Below are 23,434 nucleotides of genomic sequence, written 5' to 3'. Positions count from 1 at the left end.
CCAAACCATAATATTTCCACCACCATGCTTTACAGTTGGTATCAGGTTCTTGTGGTCAAATGCTGTCTTTGGTTTTCGCCAAACATGTATTCTGTTACTGTGGCCAAATAGCTCTATCTTTGACTCATATGTCCAGAGCACATTGTTCCAGAAGTGTTGGTCTTTGCCTCGGTGTTCATTGGCAAACTTTAGTCTTGCCCTGATGTTCTTTCTGGACAGCAAAGGTTTCCTCCTGGCACACCTCCCATGTAGATCAAATTCGTGCAGCCTCTTTCTAATGGTAGACTCGTGCACTTTGACATCAACAGTGGCAAGAGCTACCTGTAGGTCCCGTGATGACATTCTGGGGTTCTTAGAGACTTCTTTCAGCATCTTGCGGTCTGCTCTCGGGCTGAACTTGCTGGGGCGGCCTGGCCTGAACAAGTTGGCAGTCGTTTGGAATCTTCTCCACTTGTAGATGATCTTCCGGACAGTCGAATGATTGATTTCAAATTGTTTGGAGATCTTTTTAAATCCCTTCCCAGACTCGTGGGCATCTATAACCTTCTTTCTGAAGGCCTCAGAGAGCTCTTTTGATCTAGGCATGGTGACGCCGCACACTTCAACAACAAAGAGCAAACCAAACTAAATGTCTGAGGTTTAAATAAGACAGGTTCCTCCAAGATCCTCTCCAACGATGTTCTAATCATTTGCACCTGAGCTGGTGCACCTGATTCTAATTTTAGGTATTTGAAGTAGTGATAAATGTAGGGGTGTACTTACTTTTTCCACATGTGAAATTTGCATTTATGTTTATTTAAATTATACAATGGACTACAAAATGTAAATGTTTCATGATATTGTTGTATTATATCACCTTTATCTATCAATATTGTTGAAATGAAGATCAAATAGCTGTATGTTGAAATAAGTTGAAAAAGTCAAAACCTTACATGGGGTGTACTTACTTTTTCACGTGACTGTAAGGTCTCACAGCTGATAATGCTTATCAGAGCAAAAACCAAGCCATGAGGTCGAAGGAACTGCCTGCAGAGCTCAGAGACAGGATTGTGTCGAGGCACAGATCTGGGGAAGCCTACAATAAAATTTCTGCTGCATTGAAGGTTCCCAAGAGCACAGTGGCCTCCATAATTCTTAAATGGAAGAAGTTTGGAACAACCAGGACTCTTCCTGGTTCCAGTAGGACAACCATCACTACAACACTCCACCGATCTGGGCTTTATGGCAGAGTGGCCAGACGGAAGCCTCTCCTCGGTGAAACACACATGAAAGCCCGCTTGGAGTTTGCAAAAAAAGCACCTAAAGGACTCTCAGACTGTGAGAAACAAGATTCTGTGGAAGATCATCGAACGTTTTTCCGTCGCATCCGTGCACTCACTTTTTAACTGCTCTTTATCACAGCTGCAGTTGTTCGGATCGATGTGAGGAATTGCTATGTTTTAGCTAAATATTTGGTGTGCATTGATGACACTTTATCATTATGCAGTCTCCTTTTAAATGCAGCTCGCTGCTAAATCTATAAGTGTGCGTGCATGTGTCTCGCCCAGGCAAGCTGATGGCTTTTGGAATGTGCATTTAACTTTCATATCGGGCAGCATCTGATGTTGGCCTGCAATTTCCCTGCCAGGTCACAGAGTTGCTCATATTCTGCTTAGGGGGGCAGCTGAGACGGAAACGATCCCTGCAAGAAGCCTTCCCACACATTCTCAGGTGCCTTCAAATAGTTATTAAAAACACTCATTTCATATTCCTCATTTCTCAAGCCGGACGCTTCATGGTTATTTGGCCGAGGCCTGTGTGAGGCCTAGTCCAGTTAGAGGCCTGGCGCTTTGTGCTCCATATCGATTGGCTTTTTCCTTTTTCGACATGCCTTCACCAAAGACAGGCAGCCATGTGTAATTTTCCCACCTTTCTCCGCAGCCGTTCCATGGCAAGTACTCAGGGGCCTATAATGGCCACAAAGGCATTTTAAAAGCTTCCTTTTTGTTGTATTTTTGTGGAGGTAATGCTATGTGTGGTTACAATCATATAAGTTAGCTCCTTCTGAGGCTCATTTGTGAGAGTATAAAGAATCTGTAGCTTCTAAATCTTAAGCATAAAATTTTGTGCATGCAGCTTCTTATTGAACCACTTACTGTACAGAGTGTTCTAAAAAGACCCGAACAACTTTGGTTGTAAATATATTGAGAACCACAAATGATGCAACGATACCCTTTGATTTATTTGATACAGAAACTTATGGTGTTTTGTGCACACCATCAATACACTTCAATGTGAGCTCCGTTAGTGCATGCAGGACATCAAGATGGTACACGAGTTCATGCCATGATAAGCGCAGTATGTTTGCGTCAACTAGTGCGCATGCAGCTGTTATCTGAGAACGAAGATCCTGCAGGTGGTTGTTGTTGCTGTTGTCTACCCCCGGACAGTTCTCTCGAACAAGCCCGCAGAGACAGTCGATAAATCTTGCAGGAGCACCCAGAGATCCCCCACATCCAGGATGGTGTACCCCTGCCTTCACAAAGTCAGGGCCATGACAGAGTTAGAGTTTGAGAGAAAAAGAGAAAGGAACAGAGAAAGAAAGAGAGAGACAAGAGGGAAATGTAGACCACGGTCCATTTAGACCGATCGACACCCTGACCATGACCGTGCTGCCCTGCCAAATCCGGGAAGCAGGGAAGAATCGGGACGATTTGGCCCCCGACTTGCATTGGAGGGTACAACCACCACGAAGAGGCATTCCCAATAGTTGTAGATCCTGCAGGGTTGCCACCTTGGTGTTGTAGACCACATCTTTGACAACCCCACACAGAAAAAAATCAAGGGGGTTATGTCTGGTGATTGTGGGGGCCAGGTGGTTTGTCCGTCTTGGCCAATCCAGCAACTTGAAAATTGTTCATTCAGGATGGCTCAAATGACTAAGGCTCAAGGATGGGGAGCGCAGTCCTGTTGAAAAATGATACTGGGTGACAGGTCATCAATCTGTGGGAAGGCGAATCCTTCCAACATGTTCATGTAAATTGTTGAGGTCACTGCATCCTCCGCAAAGAAAAATGGACCCACAAAGCGGTCATGGGGAAGGCCAGACCACACATTGACCTTTTGACTGTCGTGTACGTGTTCAATGACCACGTGGGGGTTTTCAGAGCCCCAGATCCTCCCATTGTGCCAGTTGACCTTCGCCGATACATGATGGCAAGCTTCGTCTGTTAACATGACCATTTTCAGGTAATCTTCGTCATCCACTATGCGACTGAGCATTTCCACGGCAAACACCTTGCGTTTGAGTCCGTCATTTAGTTTGAGTTCCCGCAGAATCTGCACCTTATAGACATAAATCTTCAGTCGTTTATGTAAAATCCTGTGTACAGTGGTGGTTAGTAGTCCAAGTTCTCTGCATGTCAGATTGATTTTTTGGGACTTTGTTGAAATGATTCACAAACTCGTTCAACATCTGCTGCACTTGTGCTTGGTCGACCGGTACTTCTCTGTTACTGCCAACTTCTAATCTGCTTAAACGTCTTGTACAACTCTCTGATACAAGTCCGCGATGGCGGATTCCTTCCATACCCTGTACGGAAATTACGCTGAACTTGCTTGTCGGATCTCGTCTTGATGAACCATTCAACGCACTGAGCTTTCTCATGTGGAGTCGCCATTTTATTTTATTTTGAACCACTAGACCTGAAAATAAAGAAAACTTTATGAATTTCTGTATTATATAAAACAAAGGGTATTGTTGTATCATTTGTGGTACTAAACATATTAACAACCAACGTTCTGCAGGTCTTTTTGGAACACTGGGTGATAGTTAAATATATAGCAGAATTTGGTGATGGGGAGGGTAAGGGGGGAGTGATGAGATGGTGCTTACATATAAAACACATTCAAACTTGTCCACCTGTGCAGGTTTAACACGGTGAGTTTCTGTCAGCGCAGCCACCGTCTGGCTGTGGTCACTCGGAATGGCACCTTGACGCTTTACGAGCCAGTCTTTGGGCATTCACAGGTATGACATATGATTCCAGACAACTCTGCACTACATGTTTGTGCCCGATGATGTGTGTACGTCTATCTTTGTCGGTCTTCCATTGGTGTCCGTGTTGTTGAAGGCAAAATCTTAGATACCTGACTCAATGTTGAGTATCTAACAACTTGCCGATAATTTATCTTCTTTTCTATGCCATTATTCAACACCTGGAATAGCTATTTAGAGTAACTTGGGGCAAGATGCCTGTATTGGGAAAGGTGAGGCAACATTTCTCTCCTTCCCTCGCGATACATCCATTTTACCTCCCCAGTTGTGCTTTCTGTTCCATTTCCTGAATTACCACACCAGAGAGCATGGTGTTCTTGAAGATATTGTTTATAGTAAGAGTTGACATAGGCCTGAAATTATAGTCAGCTAAGTGAAACCTGCTTATGCAACGATTATGTAGATTCAAATACTTACCTGCCAGATCATTCCATGATCTTCAACTTCAGTGACCTCATGCAGAAGGTTGTGTTCGTCAGAAAGCATGATTTGCTTCCTGTGGTCCACCTAAATGGTGCCATGATGGGTCTTGTACAATCCAAGCATCGTCTTTCTGATTGGTTTGCAACATTCTACAGATGGTTCTGATACTGAATTGGCTGAGACTAAAAATGAAGTTTTGTGAACATTGTCAACCCATTCTGCACACCTGTGGATCTTCATGCTATCCATAGGCCGTCCTACAGTGTGGATTTATCAAAACACAAAAACAAATAAATTCCCCTCTCTTTCTGCCCTCAGTCTCCAATCCATGTTTCCTTACTAAATTCTCCCTTTTCCAAAAAAATATCAAACTCACAATCTGCATGGATTGATTCTGAGGCACGAGAACCAATCGGAAGTCTTTTGTTTCGGTCGTGTACGTGCCCACAACCCAGCAGGTGTGTGTAGGTGTAGCCGCTTGGCTAGGGGGCAGTGTGGCCCTTTTTGTGACTTTTTGTGACCGGTTTCAGCATCCTGATCTGTAGCTGGTGGCATTCGTGTATTTATTCAATCAGTTATCCATTCAATCACATATCAAATAGTTTATTCATTATTTATATACGGTACAATTCGTTAATTATTAATAAAATGCATTTATTCAATCCTCTCTTCACATATTTCAGATAATTTTGTACAGGTTACACAATTGTCTCACGATTTTCTGAAAATTATGACAATGATGGTGAAATACTATTTGTTTGCCTCTCTAGTGTTTTATTAACCAGTTCTGTATCATTATTGAGTGGTTATGGTAGCTACATGCTAATATCCCATATTGTTCTGATAGTACTATTTCCCCAGACCATGACTTGTCTCTTCTTCTTCTTCTTCTTCTTCTTCTTATTCATCTTATTCTTATTCTTATTCTTCTTTTTAGTTTTCCTTTTTTTTTTCTCTTCTTCTTCTTTTTCTCTTCTTCTTCTTCTTCTTTTTCTTCTTCTTTTTTCTTCTTCTTCTTCTTTTTGTACTTTCTTTTTACCTTGATCTAAGGTTCATGGAGGAGCTTGTGCATGGATATTGCATGTTGGACACAAACTTTAGGTAGACATCACTGTACTTTAACATGAATTACACAAACATTATTGAAAATCTACACATTGATATGATGTGGATCAGCTGGTTCAACGAGTTATACCAAAGGCCTTAAAAATGATCCATGCTGCTTCCTTGTTTGACATTCAGCATTTAAAAGGTTAACAGCATGAACAATCCCCATGGTTTGGCATCCATGGGAAGGAAGAAATTCCTCAGGAAATGCCCCACCGAGTGTGGTGAGAAAAGCAGCGCCATTGTTGTGACGTCACTTCCCTCATCGCATTGTTGTGATGGCACTTCCCCCAAACTCAGTGGCAGTGTTTGTCTTGTTAAACAGTCTTGTGTTGTGTATGTTCATCTGTATGTCTGTGTGGGGGAGGGCGGCGGGGAAGGGGAGGGGCAGGAGATGGGTAGCTCCACTACGAGCCTTTGATCATGTGTTAGAAACAAACTCTGCCAATCTCACACACTCACTTTATCTCTCCAAAAGCAATGTCTGGTTAACCCTGCAATCTACTTCCTTGACCCTCCTCACAAAGAAGTTCAGTCACTCATACTTTTGAGCCTCATCATCAGCCACGATATCTCTTGGGCAAACCACACTTCGGAGTCAGAATCCAAAGCCAACTACCAACTGGGAATGATCCATTGTGCCAAGTCTTTCCTTGGCAAGACCTAACTTCTAACAATGTGCAAGGCCTTCATCCGCAGCTCGATGAAGTACTGCTCTCCCCTTTGGGCTGGAGTTCCTGCCTCACACCTTTCACATATTGATGACACAGAGTCAAAAGCCCTCAAAATCATCTCTTTTCCCACAATGACACTGAATCAATGGGCCTTTTGCTCCCAAACTCAAATAGCTTAGTAGCCTCTCTGACTTCTACCCCTCCTCCATCCTTCCTGGTCTTACGCCCTCTCCCCTTTCTGTGCTCCGCCTATGCCCTCCGCTCCCCTCCCCCACCCCCATCTTCTTCCTCACGGTTCTTCACCATTGAGAGGTAGGTTCAAAAACCAAATATTGCAATATATTTCAAAAATTGTGGACGGATTCAGACAAAACATGGTGGAAAAGTTTCCAGCAAGTTTAGTTTTTTCTTCAGAACTTGTCTCCCATATCTACTACCCCTGATATTAACTCAGCCTGGGAATTTTTCCACAGAAGCCGGCTCTCCATCATTCAAAGATTCATCCCATCTCATCTTCAAGTATCATACCCTTCTTACCACCCATGGCACACTGTTTCAGAGCAACTGCCTCACCACAGGGTCCAACTTGGCTTCTCTTCCTGGAAGGCGTAACCAACTGAAGGCAATCTTAGTACATTCCAAAAAGTCCGCAACAAGTGTGTGCCCACTCTCAATATGCCCCCCTTCCATCCGTTCCCTCTCTTCAAATGGCACCAAAGCCAAATCCACTCTTGAGAAGGCCGAATGCTTCAATTCTGTGTTTACTTCCAAATTGTGTCTCCAACCCCTCACTATCAGTACCCATCCTTCCCTGTCATGCCCAAATGCTCCTGAATTCAGTGTATTTTGCTCCTGTGAAAGTGGAGAAGGTTCTTTCAACCTTCGACTCTGACTTTGCAACTGGACTGGATGACATCAGCTCAGATGTCCTAAAAATGTGCTCTGCCATTCTTGTACATGCATCTCTATCCTCCCTTTTCACCCTGTCATTTGATCTCAGTCATCTTCCATCTCCTTGGAAATCCCCAAACATCACTGCAAAAAGGTGCAAAACTGATCTCCTAAACTACAAACCTATTAGCTTACATCCAATGATCAGCGAGGTCATGGAATCCATCATCGCAGTTGATATGAAATCCTTCATTTTCTCAAGCAACCTCATCTCAGATCACCAATTTGGATTCAGACCAGGCCACTCCACCTTGGACATGCTGCATCTACTCACCCAATGATAGATGAAGGCCCTCAATGTCAGACATGAGATCAGCGTCCTCTCCCTAGACATATCTCGTGCTTTTGATACAGTTTGGCAACCCACCCTGATCTCCAACCTCTCTGCCTATGGAAGCCAAGGCCAATTCCACACATAGCTTACTGACCTCCTCTACTCTCATAGCCAACATGGCTCTCAATGGAGTCCTTTAATCTCTTCTCCCTGTCAAGGCTGAAGTGCCCCAAGGCATTGCTCTGGGCCCAGTCATTTTCCTGGTCTTTATCAATGATCTCTCTGACTTTCTGGAAAATCCCTTTATATATTTGCTGATGACTCCACCCTTCCCTCAGACAGGCATGCTGAGTATATGGGCCTCCTCCCTCTCTTCAGACCTTGAAAAAAATCACTAGCTGGTCAAACACTTGGAATATATCTTTAAACCCTGATAAATCTCACCCTCACTATATCTCTCTCTCTCTCTCTCTGAAAGGCCTGTTTGGCAAACCCTCCTTCCTATCTGTATTCCAATCCTCTTGAGGAATTTCAGTCATTAAAACTCCTGGATCTTACTATCAGCCATGATCCTTCTTGGACAAACCACATTTCAAAGTTGGCCTCCAAAGCCAGCCACTGACTGGGTGTCCTCCGTCGTCCAAAGTCCTTCATTGTCACTACTGAACTCCTATCCACCTACAAGCTCTAGGCCTTCATCCATAGCTTGATGGCGTACTGCTCTCCCCTCTGGGCTGGCTCCCCTGCCTCACATCTTGCTCAGCTTGATGCCATGGAAACCAAAGCCTTTAAGATTATTGGAATTGTCCATGCAGAAGCTAAGTCTATGGGCCTATCACTTCTCCATCGCAGACTGGTTGGTGGTATCTCCGTCTCCATTCTGGTTTTGCACCCTCTGCTCTATGCATGCGCCCCCCCCCCCCATTCCCCTGCAGATATCTGCAGGGCTCACACGTTCCCCCATTAACCATTTCCTGATAAAACTACCTAGATCCAGGATTATTGCTCACCTACACTCATTGACCCCCTTTGTTCCCGCCTGTGGTACCAACTTCCACATCCTCTTCGATCTCATTCTTCACTCTCGGTCTTAAAGACAGCTGTTCATCACCATCTTCGATCGTCAGGTCAGGTATGGGAGCATGCGCCAGAGCAGCTAGTCGCCGCATCCACTTTCCGACGGTACTCCAGGGGCCTTCATCTGGCCATCCCCCAGTCTGATGCCTGGCCCATTCCTATCTACTTAAGATACCGATCAACCTGCTGCAACCACGAGGCACGCGGGGTCGGCCCGTTGGCCTCCTCCACTCACGATGATCCCTTGCTGAGAGTATCTGGTAAGCTGGATCAGCATCTGGAAAACGAGCCGCATGTCCATACAGCCGCAGCTGACGCTCATGGACCATACAGGTAACAAATCTCATCTGAGTCTCTCTCTCAGCAACCACTCGTTGGACACAAAGTCCGACCAGCGATAGCCAAGGATTCTCCGAAGAGACGTGGTTCCGAAGGAGTTAAGTCTCATTCTCTGGCCCTTGGTGAGGGTCCAAGTCTCGCATCCATAGAGCAAGACTGGAAGCACCAAGGACTTAAAGACTCTGACTTTCGTCCTCCTACATAGATACCGACAGCACCACACCCTATGATCCAGTGAATACATGACTCCCCAGGCCCGACCCAGACGTCTATCAACCTCTGGCTCGCAACATGCGGAGACATGAGTAACACTGCCAAGGTAAGTGAATCTCTTCATGATCTCAACATCTTCACCACAAACAGGCTCAGACAAGACATCAGCATCCAATATGTCATTGAAAGCCTGGATCTTGGTTTGACCCAGGAAATCCGTAATCCCAGCGGCTCCACCTCCTCATTCAGTGCCTGGAGGGTCCCCGTAAGAATATCCAGCATCTCCGCAAAGATGACTGCATCATCTGCGAAATCAAGGTCAGAGATCTTGACATTCCCAAACGATGCACCGCAGCCTGACCTTTCCGACATCCTCCCGAGAATCCAGTCCATGCATGGCATGCATGTGCTGAAAAGTGTGGGAGGCAGTACACACCCTTGCCGAACTCCAGTAACAACTTAGATCGTACCCAATACAAACAATGATCTTTTCTACTTTTGTTAATGACCCCCCCTCCCCCCAAAACCCCACCCCAATTTCTCCTGAGAGTTTCCTTCTGTATCCATCTTGTCCAGCCCATACATCGTCTCCCACTGCCCCCTTTCCTCCCCACACCCATTGTTTGTCCAAGTCTCTCTCTATCTTGGCCCGAGGCTCTGGTGTTGGTGTCCCCCCTCCTCTGCCTACTGTTCCTTTTGTCCTGTTGCATACTGATCCATTCAGTGTACTAGTATTAGCTCTTCCACAGGTCTCGACTATGTATTTTTTTTTTAAACAGTTGGTTAAATGATGAGAACAAGCCGATTAGATTTTTGTTCAGGTCCGGATGCAGATCCTACCTATCGGTGGGATACAAAACTGTTCAGCTTGTTCGGGGTATGCTCACTACCGAGTGCCGTTCTAGTTTTGGACTGTGTTCTCACTCTTCCCTGAGCCCTCATTGTGTTGCAAAAAAATTAAATGAGCAAACACATAGTGTATGCGACTTGGGTCTAGGTTTCCTACATCACGAGCTATGAGGATTGATGGATGGTGACATTAACAGTCCAACTCTTGATCTATTTGTACCCCTGCTTATTGTTTTTATGCTCTTCGGTAAGTCTCAACAACTGATGGAAATGAATGTAGAAGGAAGTAGAGCAGGGGCGGGCAACCTTTTCAGAGTGAGGGCCAGATGAGACTTTTGGAAGGAGATCGCGGGCCGGAGTGAAAAACGAAATCTCAGAATTACTATATTTTGTTTACATGAATAGATTGTACAAAAATTGCATTGAACACTCTACAAATCAATGAGACTGCTGGTGCTGTTTGCCATGAAGAAGTATTTCCATGTCTGGCTCGATGGTTGAGGTAGACAACAGAAGAATGTCATTGAGGTGGCGGTCCGAGAGTTGGGAGCGAAGGTGAGACTTCGTGTACTTCATTTTCGAGAAGAGCTGTTCACAGCAGTAGGTGCTGCCGAACATGGCCACAATGCGTTGGACATGGGCAATGTATTTTTGAAAATTGTTAGAAGGGAGAACGGTGTCGCGGAAGAAGGACAATGGAGAAGAGGTGCGGAACTTCGCCTTCATTTCATCGTTGCACTGCAGCTCCACCAACTCCATCTGTAAGGAGGCAGGGGCGTCTTCCACGGGGAAGTCAAAGGGAGCAGTGAAAAGCTTGAAGTCCGCAGCCAGCACCCTGACTCCTGCAAAACGGGAAGCAAATTCCTCACGTAGAGAGTTGACGACACTAACGCAAGTGCCCAGGTCCACATCGTCAGGGGCACATGCAGCAAGGCGAGGAAAATGCACAAACTGACCAGAAGCCAATTGAGCCTCCCACAAGCGCAGTTTAACCTCGAAGGCAGTGATGTGCGCGTACATGTCTGTCACGAGAATGTCTTTGCCTTGCAGCTTTATGTTGAGGGTGTTCAGGTGCGCCGTGATGTCCGTGAGCAGGGCCAGGCGAGCTAGCCACCGCGGATCACAGAATTGATCAGCGTGGGGAAGGTTCTTCTGACGTAGAAAGGTGGCAATCTCCTGCTGTAGGTCGCACACCCGAGACAGCATGGCCCCACGACTCAGCCAGCGTACCTCACAGAAGTAGAGCAGGTCGTTGTAGTGCACGTTCACCTCGTCCATCAGTGCCTGGAACTGACGATGGTTAAGGCTGCGGGAGAGGATGGAGTTGACGACCTTCACCACGACAGACATGACACCAACGAGGTTGGCAGACTTAGCGCACAGGGACTCTTGGTGGATGATGCAGTGCATCTTGTTAATGGGCTGAGTGTATCCGGCGGCTGCACAGTGACGCACTAGCAGCGAAGCGGCGCCCTTCTTCTCACCAACCATCGCCGGGGCACCGTCGGTCGTCACACACACAAGACGGGAGAGGTCCAGGGAGTGCTGATCAACACACAGAAGCACGGCGTCGCAGATGTCTTTCCCAGTGGTGGTGTCACGCAGCGGGACAAGCTGGAGGAATTCCTCACACACTTGAAAGTCAGCGGTGACGCCACGGATGAAAACGGACAGCTGGGCCGTGTCCTTTGTGTCGGTGCTCTCATCCAGAGCGAGGGAAAAGGCGACGAAATTTGAGCTGCGTGTTTTGAGTGAGTCGTGCACGTTTTCCGACATATCCTCGATGCGGCGACGAACGGTGTGGGACGAACGGCTCACGTTCTCAAAGGCGGAACGCTGCTCTGGACAGACGGAGTCCACTACAGCGAGGAGGCATTCCTTGATGAAGTCCCCATCCGCGAATGGCTTCATTCGGCGAGCAAGGATGCGGGAGACTTCATAACTGGCGCGCGTCACCTTTTCGGCCTCAGTATTCTGCTTGCGGAAGAGTGAAGTTTGTTTCTCCAAGTTGCCTGATAGTCTAACCATGGCGTCCTTCCTTTCGGTGGCAGACACCGACGCGAAGTTTGACGAGCGGTGCTCTGTCTCCCAGTGGCGGCGCACGTTGTACTCTTTTAGGACAGCCAAAGTCTTCAAGCATATGAGGCACTGGGCCTGTCCAAAGCGCTCGATGAAGAAGTACTTCTCCCACTCAGGGTTGAAGATCCGACGCTCGAGGTCCACTTTCCTCTTCTTAACACGCTGGGTCGCAGACATGATGAGCTGAAAAGGAAGAAAATTAGGTATATCAGCAATGAATAAATGATGTAACAGCAAGCAATCTGGGGCACAAAAAATCTCGGAAGACGAATTGTACAGATGAATGTATTTATTTTGCGCGCACGTGGCCAACGCTGAATATGACACAGTTTCACCGTAAAACTGAAATACAGGAAATGAATCAGTCTGCATACTTTTTTTTTTAAAGAGTTCGTTTTCCTTTTAAACAAAAGTTCGTCAATTTCGTTTTCCTTTTAAACAAAAGTTCGTCAATTTCGTTTTCCTTTTAAACAAAAGTTCGTCAATTTCTTTTTTCTTTTACAAACAGAAAGTTCGTTATATATTTTTTTTCTTTACAAATAGAAAGTTCGTTATATTTTTATTTTTACAAATAAAAAGGGAGAATAAAATTATTTAAACGCAGCAAATGAAAGATAATAACATGTTCTAACAAACAAAACAAAGCAAATTGAAAGAAAGTGAAAATTGAAATAGGTTTAGAGAACTCTGCGTCGCTTACCTCTTTGTTGCAAGTTATTTGTCCCAGACACCAACGTTTGTCGCAAGCTGACTGAATCGGAAGGACGTCCGTATCACATGCCGGCTGATTTGAAAAGACCGCCTATCAGCAAGCAGGCGGTGTCTAGGCAAGACAGTTCCCCGTGCGCATGTCTTCCGGAAGAGGACGGTGCTGAAGACAAAATGTCCCTTTCTTGAATTCAGACCGGCTAAATATAAACTCTTACATTTACAAATGATATGAGTTTTACTGGGAGGTCCGCGGGCCGGATTGCAATAATAAAGCCTAGCAGGGTGGCGGGCCGGACGCTAAGCCTTCGCGGGCCGGATGTGGCCCGCGGGCCGGGGGTTGCCCGCCCCTGAAGTAGAGGAAGGGGGAGACAAAGAAAGACTTGGCTAAAGATGGTGGAAGAAGAAATGCGGGCAAGGAGGTTAACAAGGGGAGATGCAGAAAATAGGGCAAAATGGAGAAGATTGTCATGGGGACCGCAAGGCTAACCCCGCTCTAGCAGGGAAAATGGCCTTAAAATGCATGTTGTTGTTGTTTTTTGTTGGTAAGTCGCAACAACTGATGGAAATGAATGTAGAAGGAAGTAGAGGAAGGGGGAGACCAAGAAAGACTTGGCTAAAGATGGTGGAAGAAGAAATGCGGGCAAGGGGGTTAACAAGGGGAGATGCAGAAAATAGGGCAAAATGGAGAAGATTGTCATGGGGACCGCAAGGCTAACCCCCGCTCTAGCAGGGAAAATGGCCTTAAAATGCATGTTGTTGTTGTTTTTTGTTGGTAAGTCGCAACAACTGATGGAAATGAATGTAGAAGGAAGTAGAGGAAGGGGGAGACCAAGAAAGACTTGGCTAAAGATGGTGGAAGAAGAAATGCGGGCAAGGGGGTTAACAAGGGGAGATGCAGAAAATAGGGCAAAATGGAGAAGATTGTCATGGGGACCGCAAGGCTAACCCCGCTCTAGCAGGGAAAATGGCCTTAAAATGCATGTTGTTGTTGTTTTTTGTTGGTAAGTCGCAACAACTGATGGAAATGAATGTAGAAGGAAGTAGAGGAAGGGGGAGACCAAGAAAGACTTGGCTAAAGATGGTGGAAGAAGAAATGCGGGCAAGGGGGTTAACAAGGGGAGATGCAGAAAATAGGGCAAAATGGAGAAGATTGTCATGGGGACCGCAAGGCTAACCCCCGCTCTAGCAGGGAAAATGGCCTTAAAATGCATGTTGTTGTTGTTTTTTGTTGGTAAGTCGCAACAACTGATGGAAATGAATGTAGAAGGAAGTAGAGGAAGGGGGAGACCAAGAAAGACTTGGCTAAAGATGGTGGAAGAAGAAATGCGGGCAAGGGGGTTAACAAGGGGAGATGCAGAAAATAGGGTAAAAATGGAGAAGATTGTCATGGCTAACCTCCGCTCTAGCAGGGAAAATGGCCTTAAAATGCATGTTATTGTTGTTTTTTGTTGGTAAGTCGCAACAACTGTGAGGGAAGGACATACATGTACACACATGAAGGAAATGAGTGGCACATAGCTTTTGCTACATGTATAAAGTCCCTCCGAAGTACTGCAAAGCACATTGCTGTAGTAAAGGTCATCATAGAAATGGTCAACACAGGCCAGTTCCACAACCCACCACCAAAAAGGAACCAGCTTGCAATGACCATCTTCCCCTCACAACCTGACTGTTTATTTTTTGATCTGTTGTGCTGGTGAAAAAAACATGCTATGCTTAGGCGTTGACTCCTTTGGAACTTACATCATGTCTAACGGCATGTTGCTGCCAAGCTTTCCAAAGGTATGATGGCTGAAACGTTCCCATCGCTCTGCGTTAATGTTTAAATGACACGAAGCCGACCGACCCAGCTTATCCATGGCTCCAGCTCGGGACAAATATTGACTGTGCTCATGTAAAACCCCGCCGCTAACCCTGGAAGATAACGGTGGCGGTGTCACACGGAGGCGGCCCACGAGTCGCCATGCATGCCTTCCACCGCCATGGTGCCATTTATCAAATTTTCTGTCGCGCTTGTTATGCCTACACTTAGCATGTCACATGCAATCTGTGCATGACATGGTTTGGGTGACTTAGTAATGCCATGGCGACCAGGAGCACGACTTTGATGCACCAGACTAAGGACCATTATCCAAAACCCTGCGTTCCCATTGTCATTCCAATGTCACAGTGGTTTTTTTGTGGTGTCACATTTTTGACACGTGGCACAGGACTCGGCGTTTGTTTTCCTAGCCACTCTCACCCTAAATCTACCTGTCAAATTGATTAAGGTTATAGCTCCAATACTAATTCTGGTCCTCTGCCTGCAGGGAGAGCCAGAGCTGTAAAAGCAAACCCAGCAAGGATTACACTGGGTGGTTTGCTCAGTGGTAGTTCAGACAGTAATGAGTAATTTCTTCAGGTTGCCGGCATTAGCTTGCCTACTCTTTGTGAAGGACACCGTGGGGTCTTTAATGTCCACCAACTAATGCTGACAAACGGGACATCCGGTCTAACGTCCATCCAAAGGACGGCACACACTGATACCTCGCCCTGCCTGTGAAACACCATGATTAGAGTTTATAGCTGTATCGAGATTGAAACCCTGGCTAGACAGCTCAGAGGCGAGTATGCATACCTCTATGCTGTCGTGTGAGCCCTAAAATAAAATAAATGTGATATCTATCTATAATTCCAGCAATCTCTGTGTGTATGTTTGTATGTTTGTATGTTTGTATGTTTGTATGTATGTTTGTCTGTGACCGCTGTTTCTCGACAACTACCGGTCCGATATACTTGAAACTTGCCAGGTATATTGCTGGGGACCCGAGGATGTGCCTTTTCAAGGTTTGAAATTAATCGGACAAGCAGTTACCGAGCTATGTCCAAAAAACGATTCAACCAATCAGAGAGCAGCGAGCTATCACGTGTGCCGAACGTGGCGAACAGACTCTGCCTCGGACGGCACATTTGAGAGCGTATTCATTTATTTCACGTTTGCAAACTATGTTGGCGCTATGTTGGCGTTAAACTATGTTTTAAAACTAATAAAAACTAATTTGCGATTCATCGTAACTGCGATATACGACCTTCCGGAGCTCCCGTGAGAGCGTGCGCCATTACGGATAGTAATTCAATTAAAAACATAAAAACATTGTCCCAATTCAGTCAGAGCGAAGGGCGTTGTTTTAAGCGAAGAGCGTTTTATTTTTCCCCTTAAATTCAGTCGCCGGACGGTGAAAGCTTTTTTTTGGGGGCAGCTACTGGCAGCGACGTACGGCCAATCACAGGACACGTTGTTGTGTCGACGTGCCGTGTTGTTTTCCCTCGCGGTTTGGAATGTTTTTCCTTTTCATTTCTTTTCTCTTCCTTACGGAAGTACGGGCATTTCCTTAAATTTGCGATTCTTTCGCTTTCCTGCGCGTTTGGGCACGCTATGGCGATTTCTTTACCAAACTCCGAAGCCGTTCGCTTTGGACCAAACCATTTCATGTAAATAGAGGGGGGGGATTGTCACCGTACTCGCAAGCCGTTCGCTTTGGACCAAACCATTTCATGTAAATAGAGGGGGGGGGATATAATTTTAGATATAGATATAGTACGGGCATGCCCTAGTAAATGTAAAATGGAGCACATCACTTACAGAATAAACTCGGGAGAGAGCATACCTCCACCAGGCTGAACACTTTACGTTTGGTATCTCACTGCTAGGCAGAATCTGGATCTAGACCTCCAAAATTTGTTCGGCTTGTTTGTGTCACCTACGCAACTCATCCACTCAACTTATGAATGTTCATAACTCCGTTCATAACTTTTTGAGATATGGTGCTATATATCATTTTTGGCCCAATCTCTCAATGGCGAAGAATCACTTAAGATTTTACAAACTCTCATATCCCGATCCGGATTCAGATCTTCACCAAAATCGAATCAATTCTTCTGTGTCACACACCCAACCTGTCCAACAAGTTTTGTCCAAATCGGCGTCCACAACTTTTTGAGATATCGTGCTCACAAACAAACAAACAAACAAACAAGAAATATCTCATGCATAGCACGATACTTGCGAAATCCTTAAAATAAGTTGTTGACCTTTGGCCTATGTTGACCTTTTGTCCTATGATGACCTTTTGGCCTCAAAAATAATTGGTAGTTGAATACAGTGATCTCATGTACAAATCCTCTTCAAATCTCAAGTCAATCGGATGAAAATTGAGGATTTTATAAATTTCATCAAAGTTGTTGACCTTTCGCCTATGTTGACCTTTTGGCAAATATTGACCACAAAAATTATTGATCGTTGAATTCAATCACCAAGTATTCAAATCCTCATCAAATTCCTAGTCAATCAGATGAAAATTGACGATTTTAAAAATTTGGCCTAGGTTGACCTTTTGCCCTCAACAATAATGGGTGGTTGAATTCAGTGACCTGATCTGAAAATCCTCTTCAAATTTCAAGTCAATCGGTGAAAAATGAGGATTTTTAAGATTCCACCTAAGTTGTTGACCTTTGGCCTATGCTGACCTTTTGGCCTACGTGGACCTCAAAAATAATTAATGGTTGAATTTAGTGACTTGATATGTTTGAAGTCAATTGGATGAAAATTGAGGATTTTAGAATTTTGACGATGTTGTTGACCTTTGGCCTATGTTGACCTTTGGCCTATGTTGACCTTTTGACCTCAAAATCAATCAATAGGCAAAATCAATATGACCAACTCTACTATTTTGTGACGTTTCATAAAGATCGGTTTTAAATTGTGACCTGTAGGCGATTGACAGACAAACAGACAGAATAACGTACAAGACCAACCAATATACTTGAAAAATCTTCGATTTTCGCAAGTAACAAACAGATAGACAGGGAAGAAAACATAACCTCCGTCCCCTTCGCTGGTGGAGGTAATAAACTGCCCGGTCTCTTGTTTATATCCAGGTCGACCCTGCGCAGTTAGGTTCAGCTTGCTTGGGCAACCATATAGAAATTACTGTGTGCATGAAGGGTTATGTATTTGCGAAAAACAACTATAGGATCCAAAAATCGTGCACTATCATTGATGACGTGGCTAACTCTTCTTGGTAAAGTGAGTTTTGGAGGTGAATTATTTGTGAAAAACTTTCAGTGTTTACTAAACCTTTAAGACTAAAAGTGGATGTAAACCACAAACTCGAACCTGTGCCCTTTACCCTCTTAAGTGTACAAGATTTCAAGGGGTAATTTGTAAACCCAAAGCCTTGTGATGTCAAAAAATTAATTAATGCAATTGATGAAACCATTACTTTCCTGTATTATCATTTTCCTTCGGGTTGTAACCTTCGAAAGGAATGATCCCCCGTATTTTATTTTAACACCCGATGTTAGGGCAACATGCCTTGAAGCCTTGTGAGGTCGACATGAAATTGGTGCAAACTTACCTCCATCCAAGCATATCTTTTGGAAGGTTTGTACCAATCTCGATGGAACGTACAAAGCTAATTTAATTACGTTCGTGAAATTGAGATGAGCTGGACAGCGACCCCTTTAAAGTGCAACGGTTGAGGTTTGCCATCGTGCATTAAAATTTCATAAAGACCGCTCCATCCGTCACAACATTTATAGCAGAATTAGCAAAAAAACGTTAAGGTAGAAAAGAAAGGAGATAGAGGATGGGATTGATCAAATTGGACAATCTGTTTTTGAATTTTCGACAAAAATTGAACGTTTTTCCATCAATCACATCCATTAAATCAGTCATCATTTCTATCCAGCAAAACATTTATTCTGAAGCATCAAGGCTTCAATTGTTCAGAAACACTTGAGGTTTAGGAAAAAGAAAACAGAAAAGGGAACTGAAGAGTTACTAGATTTATGATGTAGACTCGCTTACAGACAACTTCCTTTAGATATCCTGCTCACAGACAGACTGGGGTGAAAACACAACCTCCATCCACCTTCGGTGGCAGAGGTAATGATCAAATATCGTGATAAAAAAAATAAAATAAAGACATCGTTTAGTGTGCGTCTGAATTTGAAGCTGCAACGAGAATGTTCATAATGTAGCGTAGAGTCAGGGTTGTAACTGGGAATGGTCTAAGAATGTTTGATTGATGTTACGTTGTGTTATAGTTGCTCCGCTTCTAAAAAAAAACCAAAAAAAAAAAAACTTCTCTGGATCATTTTTGGCATTGCTTTCCTAAAATAATTTAAAGTGGTTTGCAAAGCGGAGGTGGCTGTTAATGGAGTAACCATATAAAATTGAGCTAAGTGAAGCACGGGCCAAAGATGGATGCATCATCCTCACGGGTATTTATAAATATGAAAACAGTGAACGTAAAACACCAATTGATGTTTTATACCAAATACCAATGAAACACCAAAGTTGCCAATTTTTTTTTTAGCATTTATAATAATTCGAATGTGGATTTATACACCAGAAATTTAATTTACAATTATCCCCGGATTTGGTCGAAATATGAAGGAATGGTTGTGAAAAGTTCGCCTGAAACCACGACGGCTGTCAAATCCAAGGGAGTTGAAATTCCGAGGCATCGCTTAAAATGTCATCATGATCAAGTAGCTATAGTTCCAAATCCGAAATGTAAGTAGAAACAGGGAAATGAGTGAAATAGGATGGAAAGCGGAAATGAGGGATGTGGAGACTTTGAGTTGACGGCTGAGCTCGGCTTTGCAAGTTAAAATCCGCATTGGAATACAGTGTGCGGATAGAAAGGAGAGATCAGAAAATTAGGTGGATGGTACTGAGGGCTTGTGTAGGTTTAAACATGTAGAGGGACTGGTTAAAGGTAAGTGGACAAAATGTTGGATTGAGGAAGAAGAACATGAGATGGAAAGATGAGATGTCTTATTTTAAACCACAATCCCTTGATAATAGGCCCATCAAGCCTGCGCTATTATTAGCATCTCATGATTCTTTGTCCGTGCTCTATCCTTTTTAAATGCCGAGAGTCAAGCAAGGAAGCAGCACTACCATTTTAAAAGAATGACTCGGCCGGAGTTTGAACCCCGACCCCCCAGACTCGGAGCGGACGCTCTAACCATTACACGCACCGAGGGTGGTAAATAATACAACAGACAAATTCAAACCGTACAAGTGAAAGTAAAGGCAGAAAAGGTGGATTGGTTATAAACAAGTGATGAACAGAATATGAGTGTGAAACAAGGAAAATTGTGGTTTGCCAAAAATTGACCTCATCTGAGAGCCCCTTACTGACCTCTAACGCCTTTCAATCCCTCCTCATCCCAGCAACCCCTCTCTCCCATACAATGTGTTTAAGGGCTGTCGTGTTACTGTGGACAATGAGGATTTCATGCCATGATCAATTTTGAAAGCTGATTAACTTTATTCCCCCCAAATAATGGGTTGTTTTGTTAATGTATGGTAGAAGGGTCACGTTTCACCACATAATTTTGTACATTTATCAGGAAAGAATAGTTTATTATTTTAACACTATTCGCTCCAAATAAAACATTGTATGTGGTCATCGGACCGACTATGTTGTTTTTTTCTTCGCACGTTACTGGTTATGTTCATGACTCCACAACTCCATCGATTGATAACAGTAAAGTCAAACGTGTTTATATTTGCGTTTGATTCACTTCAAATCTGATTCTGTGGTAATTCTATTGACAATTGGAAAATTGATCCTCCTTTCGTCTTTTTTTTGAAATTGATAAACTTATTGGCCTCATGAACGTGATTGCAATAAGGGCTTGAGCGTATCGCTGTGTTCGTGTGTGTGTGTGTGTGTGTGTGTGTGTGTTTGTGTGTGTGTGTGTGTGTGTGTGTGTGTGTGTGTGTCTCTCTCTCCAGCAGCCAGACGGTTTCATCACTTATGAGCGAGTCATTAGCGAAAGTGTAGTGCACCACCGAGTGTCCCTAACATGTACCATGTGCAATGCCAATAGCAGTCATCATGTAACTATCAAGGCATCATGTAACTATCAAGGCATCATATCTGTCATCCATAATTGTAGGGAACACAAAAATCAGATCTAACGTCATCAGTTATCCCCAGGTGGCTAGGATCTTTATAAATAACTCACTCTATTGGCCTGAGGAAACCTGCTGTGAAGCGGGTGAAACGTTTGGTGAGACCAGGTCTGTTCTTTCTTATTTGCTCAAATTTCCGGAGTTGATCTAGTTTTACTTTGCGGTTAGAGGAACCTTCTTATAGTAGCTGAATGCACCCGGCGTTGCCCGGGTTCTTTTTGAATGAATTTAATCTTCTGTACATAGGTCTGACGCGAGCCCAGTATCAGTTAGTGCTCAATGATTCCTTGTTCTTTCTTCTGTCGGGCCCCGCGAGAGAGAATGTTGAGTTGCAATCAGTCAGATATTCCCATTAAGTGCATAAGTTGTACTTCAAGATAATTTTGAAAGAAGAAGAAGATTTGTTGCGAAATGGGCCCAGCCCGGCCGAGGCGGCCTCGACCGGCCTCGCCACCGAGCCTATAACCTTCCTGGCTCCCGTCCTGACATTTTTTGTTTCAGAGGTTTCCTCCGATCTTTCACCGTTCAGGAGATTAGCGCGTGCAGACAAACAAAAAACAAACAAACAAACAAACAAAAACTTTCTTATATATATATAGAAGAAGAATAAGATAGAAGAATATATATATATATATATATACATATATATAAATAAATATATATTTAACCAAAGAAGCACACTGACCATATGACATGACGCTGACATCATGTGCATAAAGTATACATGCCTGCTATTATATATATATATATATATATATATATATATATATATATATATATATATATATATATATATATATACATACACATATATATACGTATATATATATGCATATATATTATTAGACATACTTCAGTCGTTTGCACAGGACTTAAAAACTTGTCATTGTGAGCATGGGAAAAGTTTCCGTAGAGTATAATTCCGATTCGACGAATCCGTTTCATTACACGTGTGAGAGCGATGACAGGTTGGCAGGACAATGCAAAATGAAGGAAAAGAAAATAACTATTTTACATGAGTGTGCGAATGTATTTGTTTTGCATTTGTTAAGTATCAGGCTTTATTAACGCCACATTAGTAACATCAACCCGTGCCTAGAACTGCCTCGATTCCTGGGAATTCGCTCACCTGCGACTGTTTATGGAACAATTGTCGTATCAATGCCGTTTCGTATCTTTTGGTTACTCTTGCTGACGACATTCCTCCGTCTTATCTGTATGTTTGGACATTGTTCACCTTTGCAAAGTCGCTGAAAACGTTCCGATGCAGTAGACGTAACGAATGATCAGGCGACGGATATTTTGGAGACGGTACAGACGGTTACGAAAGAAAACAACAAACTGCAGTAATATCACTACAACTGTTTAAAAACTTCCGTCATTACAAACAAAAGGAACACAATATATTATATTTATCATTTTGTGCCAAATGAGTCAAAGTACAGTATATTAATTTGATCGCCGATTCATCTCTTCCTCCGATGATAAAACATAAAAAGATCCTTTAAATATTTCTCTAAAGATTTTTTTTGATAGAAACAAAATCATATATAATGTATTAAAAATGGACGATTTTAATTTTGTTTATTATTTTATCTCATGTATTTTTATACAATATGGCCTTGTTCCGTAAGCAATAAATTCGGTCCAATTATTGGGAACGAAATGATCTTGTCGAACTTTATTTGTGCTTTGAAAACTTACTCGTGGAGATCAAAGCAAAATGATTGTACGGATGAAGTTAGAAGTGTTGATCAGCAAGTCCGTGGCCTAAAATGTACTATTACTTGTATAACGGCTTATTTAGAGGCCCCTTTGTGAGTTTGGCCCAGGGGGGAGTTTAACCGAAGTCTTTCACGAACTGGCTGGCCAGGACTGACGTTCGACTGAAGGTGGTTGACATTTGTAATTTGTTCAGGGTGCCAGCGATAACTCGACTACCCTTCATGAATGCTTTCAGGCAGGACATCCAGCTTAACCTCTACCTGGAGGGCAGTGCACTGTGTGGTGAAATGCCCTGCCTGCAAAGCACCAATCCGACAGTTTCTTGTCGGGTCTGGAATCGAACCCAGGCGAGACAGCTCAAAGATAAGTGCACCTGACTCCTGTCGGACATGCGGACGTGCACCATTAAAAGTTGGTTGTTATCTCCATTTGCGGGATTCAGACGGTGGAGCGGAGCTCTCCCAGGTCTCAAAGTATCCACCTTCGTGTGTGCGTGTGTCTGTGTATGAGTGTGTGCACCTATATGTGTGTGTATAAGTATGTGTGAGTAAGTGTGCGTGCGTGTAAGTTGTTGTTGCCTGCTATTTCCACACGTTGGTGAGTTTCAGGAGATGGAGCGGAGACCTTCCCAGTCTCAAAGGTTTGGAAAGTCAGTGCGGTTGTTCAGTTAAGGGGTTAAAACATTTCTCAACTATTATGCATTATGTAATCCATACCTATTTTTGTAGGATCTGGAGGTTATAGTATAAAAGTACAGTCATCTGGAAGTTGACCACTTTGACTTTAAACCCGAACCCCATTTAGGAACATTTGGGACCCTTTGGTCCAATTGCTTCATCTGTTTGTCGAATAATTAATCAAATAGCTATGTTTGATTTATTTTATTTATTTTTTTGGAAAGATAGTACATTCATAAGAGTTCAAATATTAATGTGACAAATCGAAGTTCGTAAAAGGGGCCTTCGCAAATATAATTTGTTTTTAGATAAGAAAGAAGCCATTTT

The 23,434-nt window shown here is 43.7% G+C and overlaps 1 protein-coding gene across 3 annotated transcripts in view; it reads left to right on the top strand.

Annotated features, from left to right (window-relative positions):
- LOC137421956 (WD repeat-containing protein 7-like) overlaps positions 1-23,434 on the top strand; it is a 523,854-nt gene that overhangs the window by 436,152 nt on the left and 64,268 nt on the right. For all 3 annotated transcript variants that reach the window (XM_068108572.2, XM_078773034.1, XM_068108574.2), the window contains 2 exons: positions 1,628-1,710; positions 3,910-4,009. In XM_068108572.2, coding sequence (XP_067964673.2) covers positions 1,628-1,710; positions 3,910-4,009 — 183 coding nt within the window. The remainder of the gene's footprint in view (positions 1-1,627; positions 1,711-3,909; positions 4,010-23,434) is intronic.

This window comes from Myxine glutinosa, chromosome 2 (genome assembly GCF_964187855.1).
Source record: "Myxine glutinosa chromosome 2, kmMyxGlut1.1, whole genome shotgun sequence".
In the NCBI taxonomy this organism is placed as follows: domain Eukaryota; kingdom Metazoa; phylum Chordata; class Myxini; order Myxiniformes; family Myxinidae; genus Myxine; species Myxine glutinosa.
This window is presented reverse-complemented; position numbering and strand designations above follow the sequence as displayed.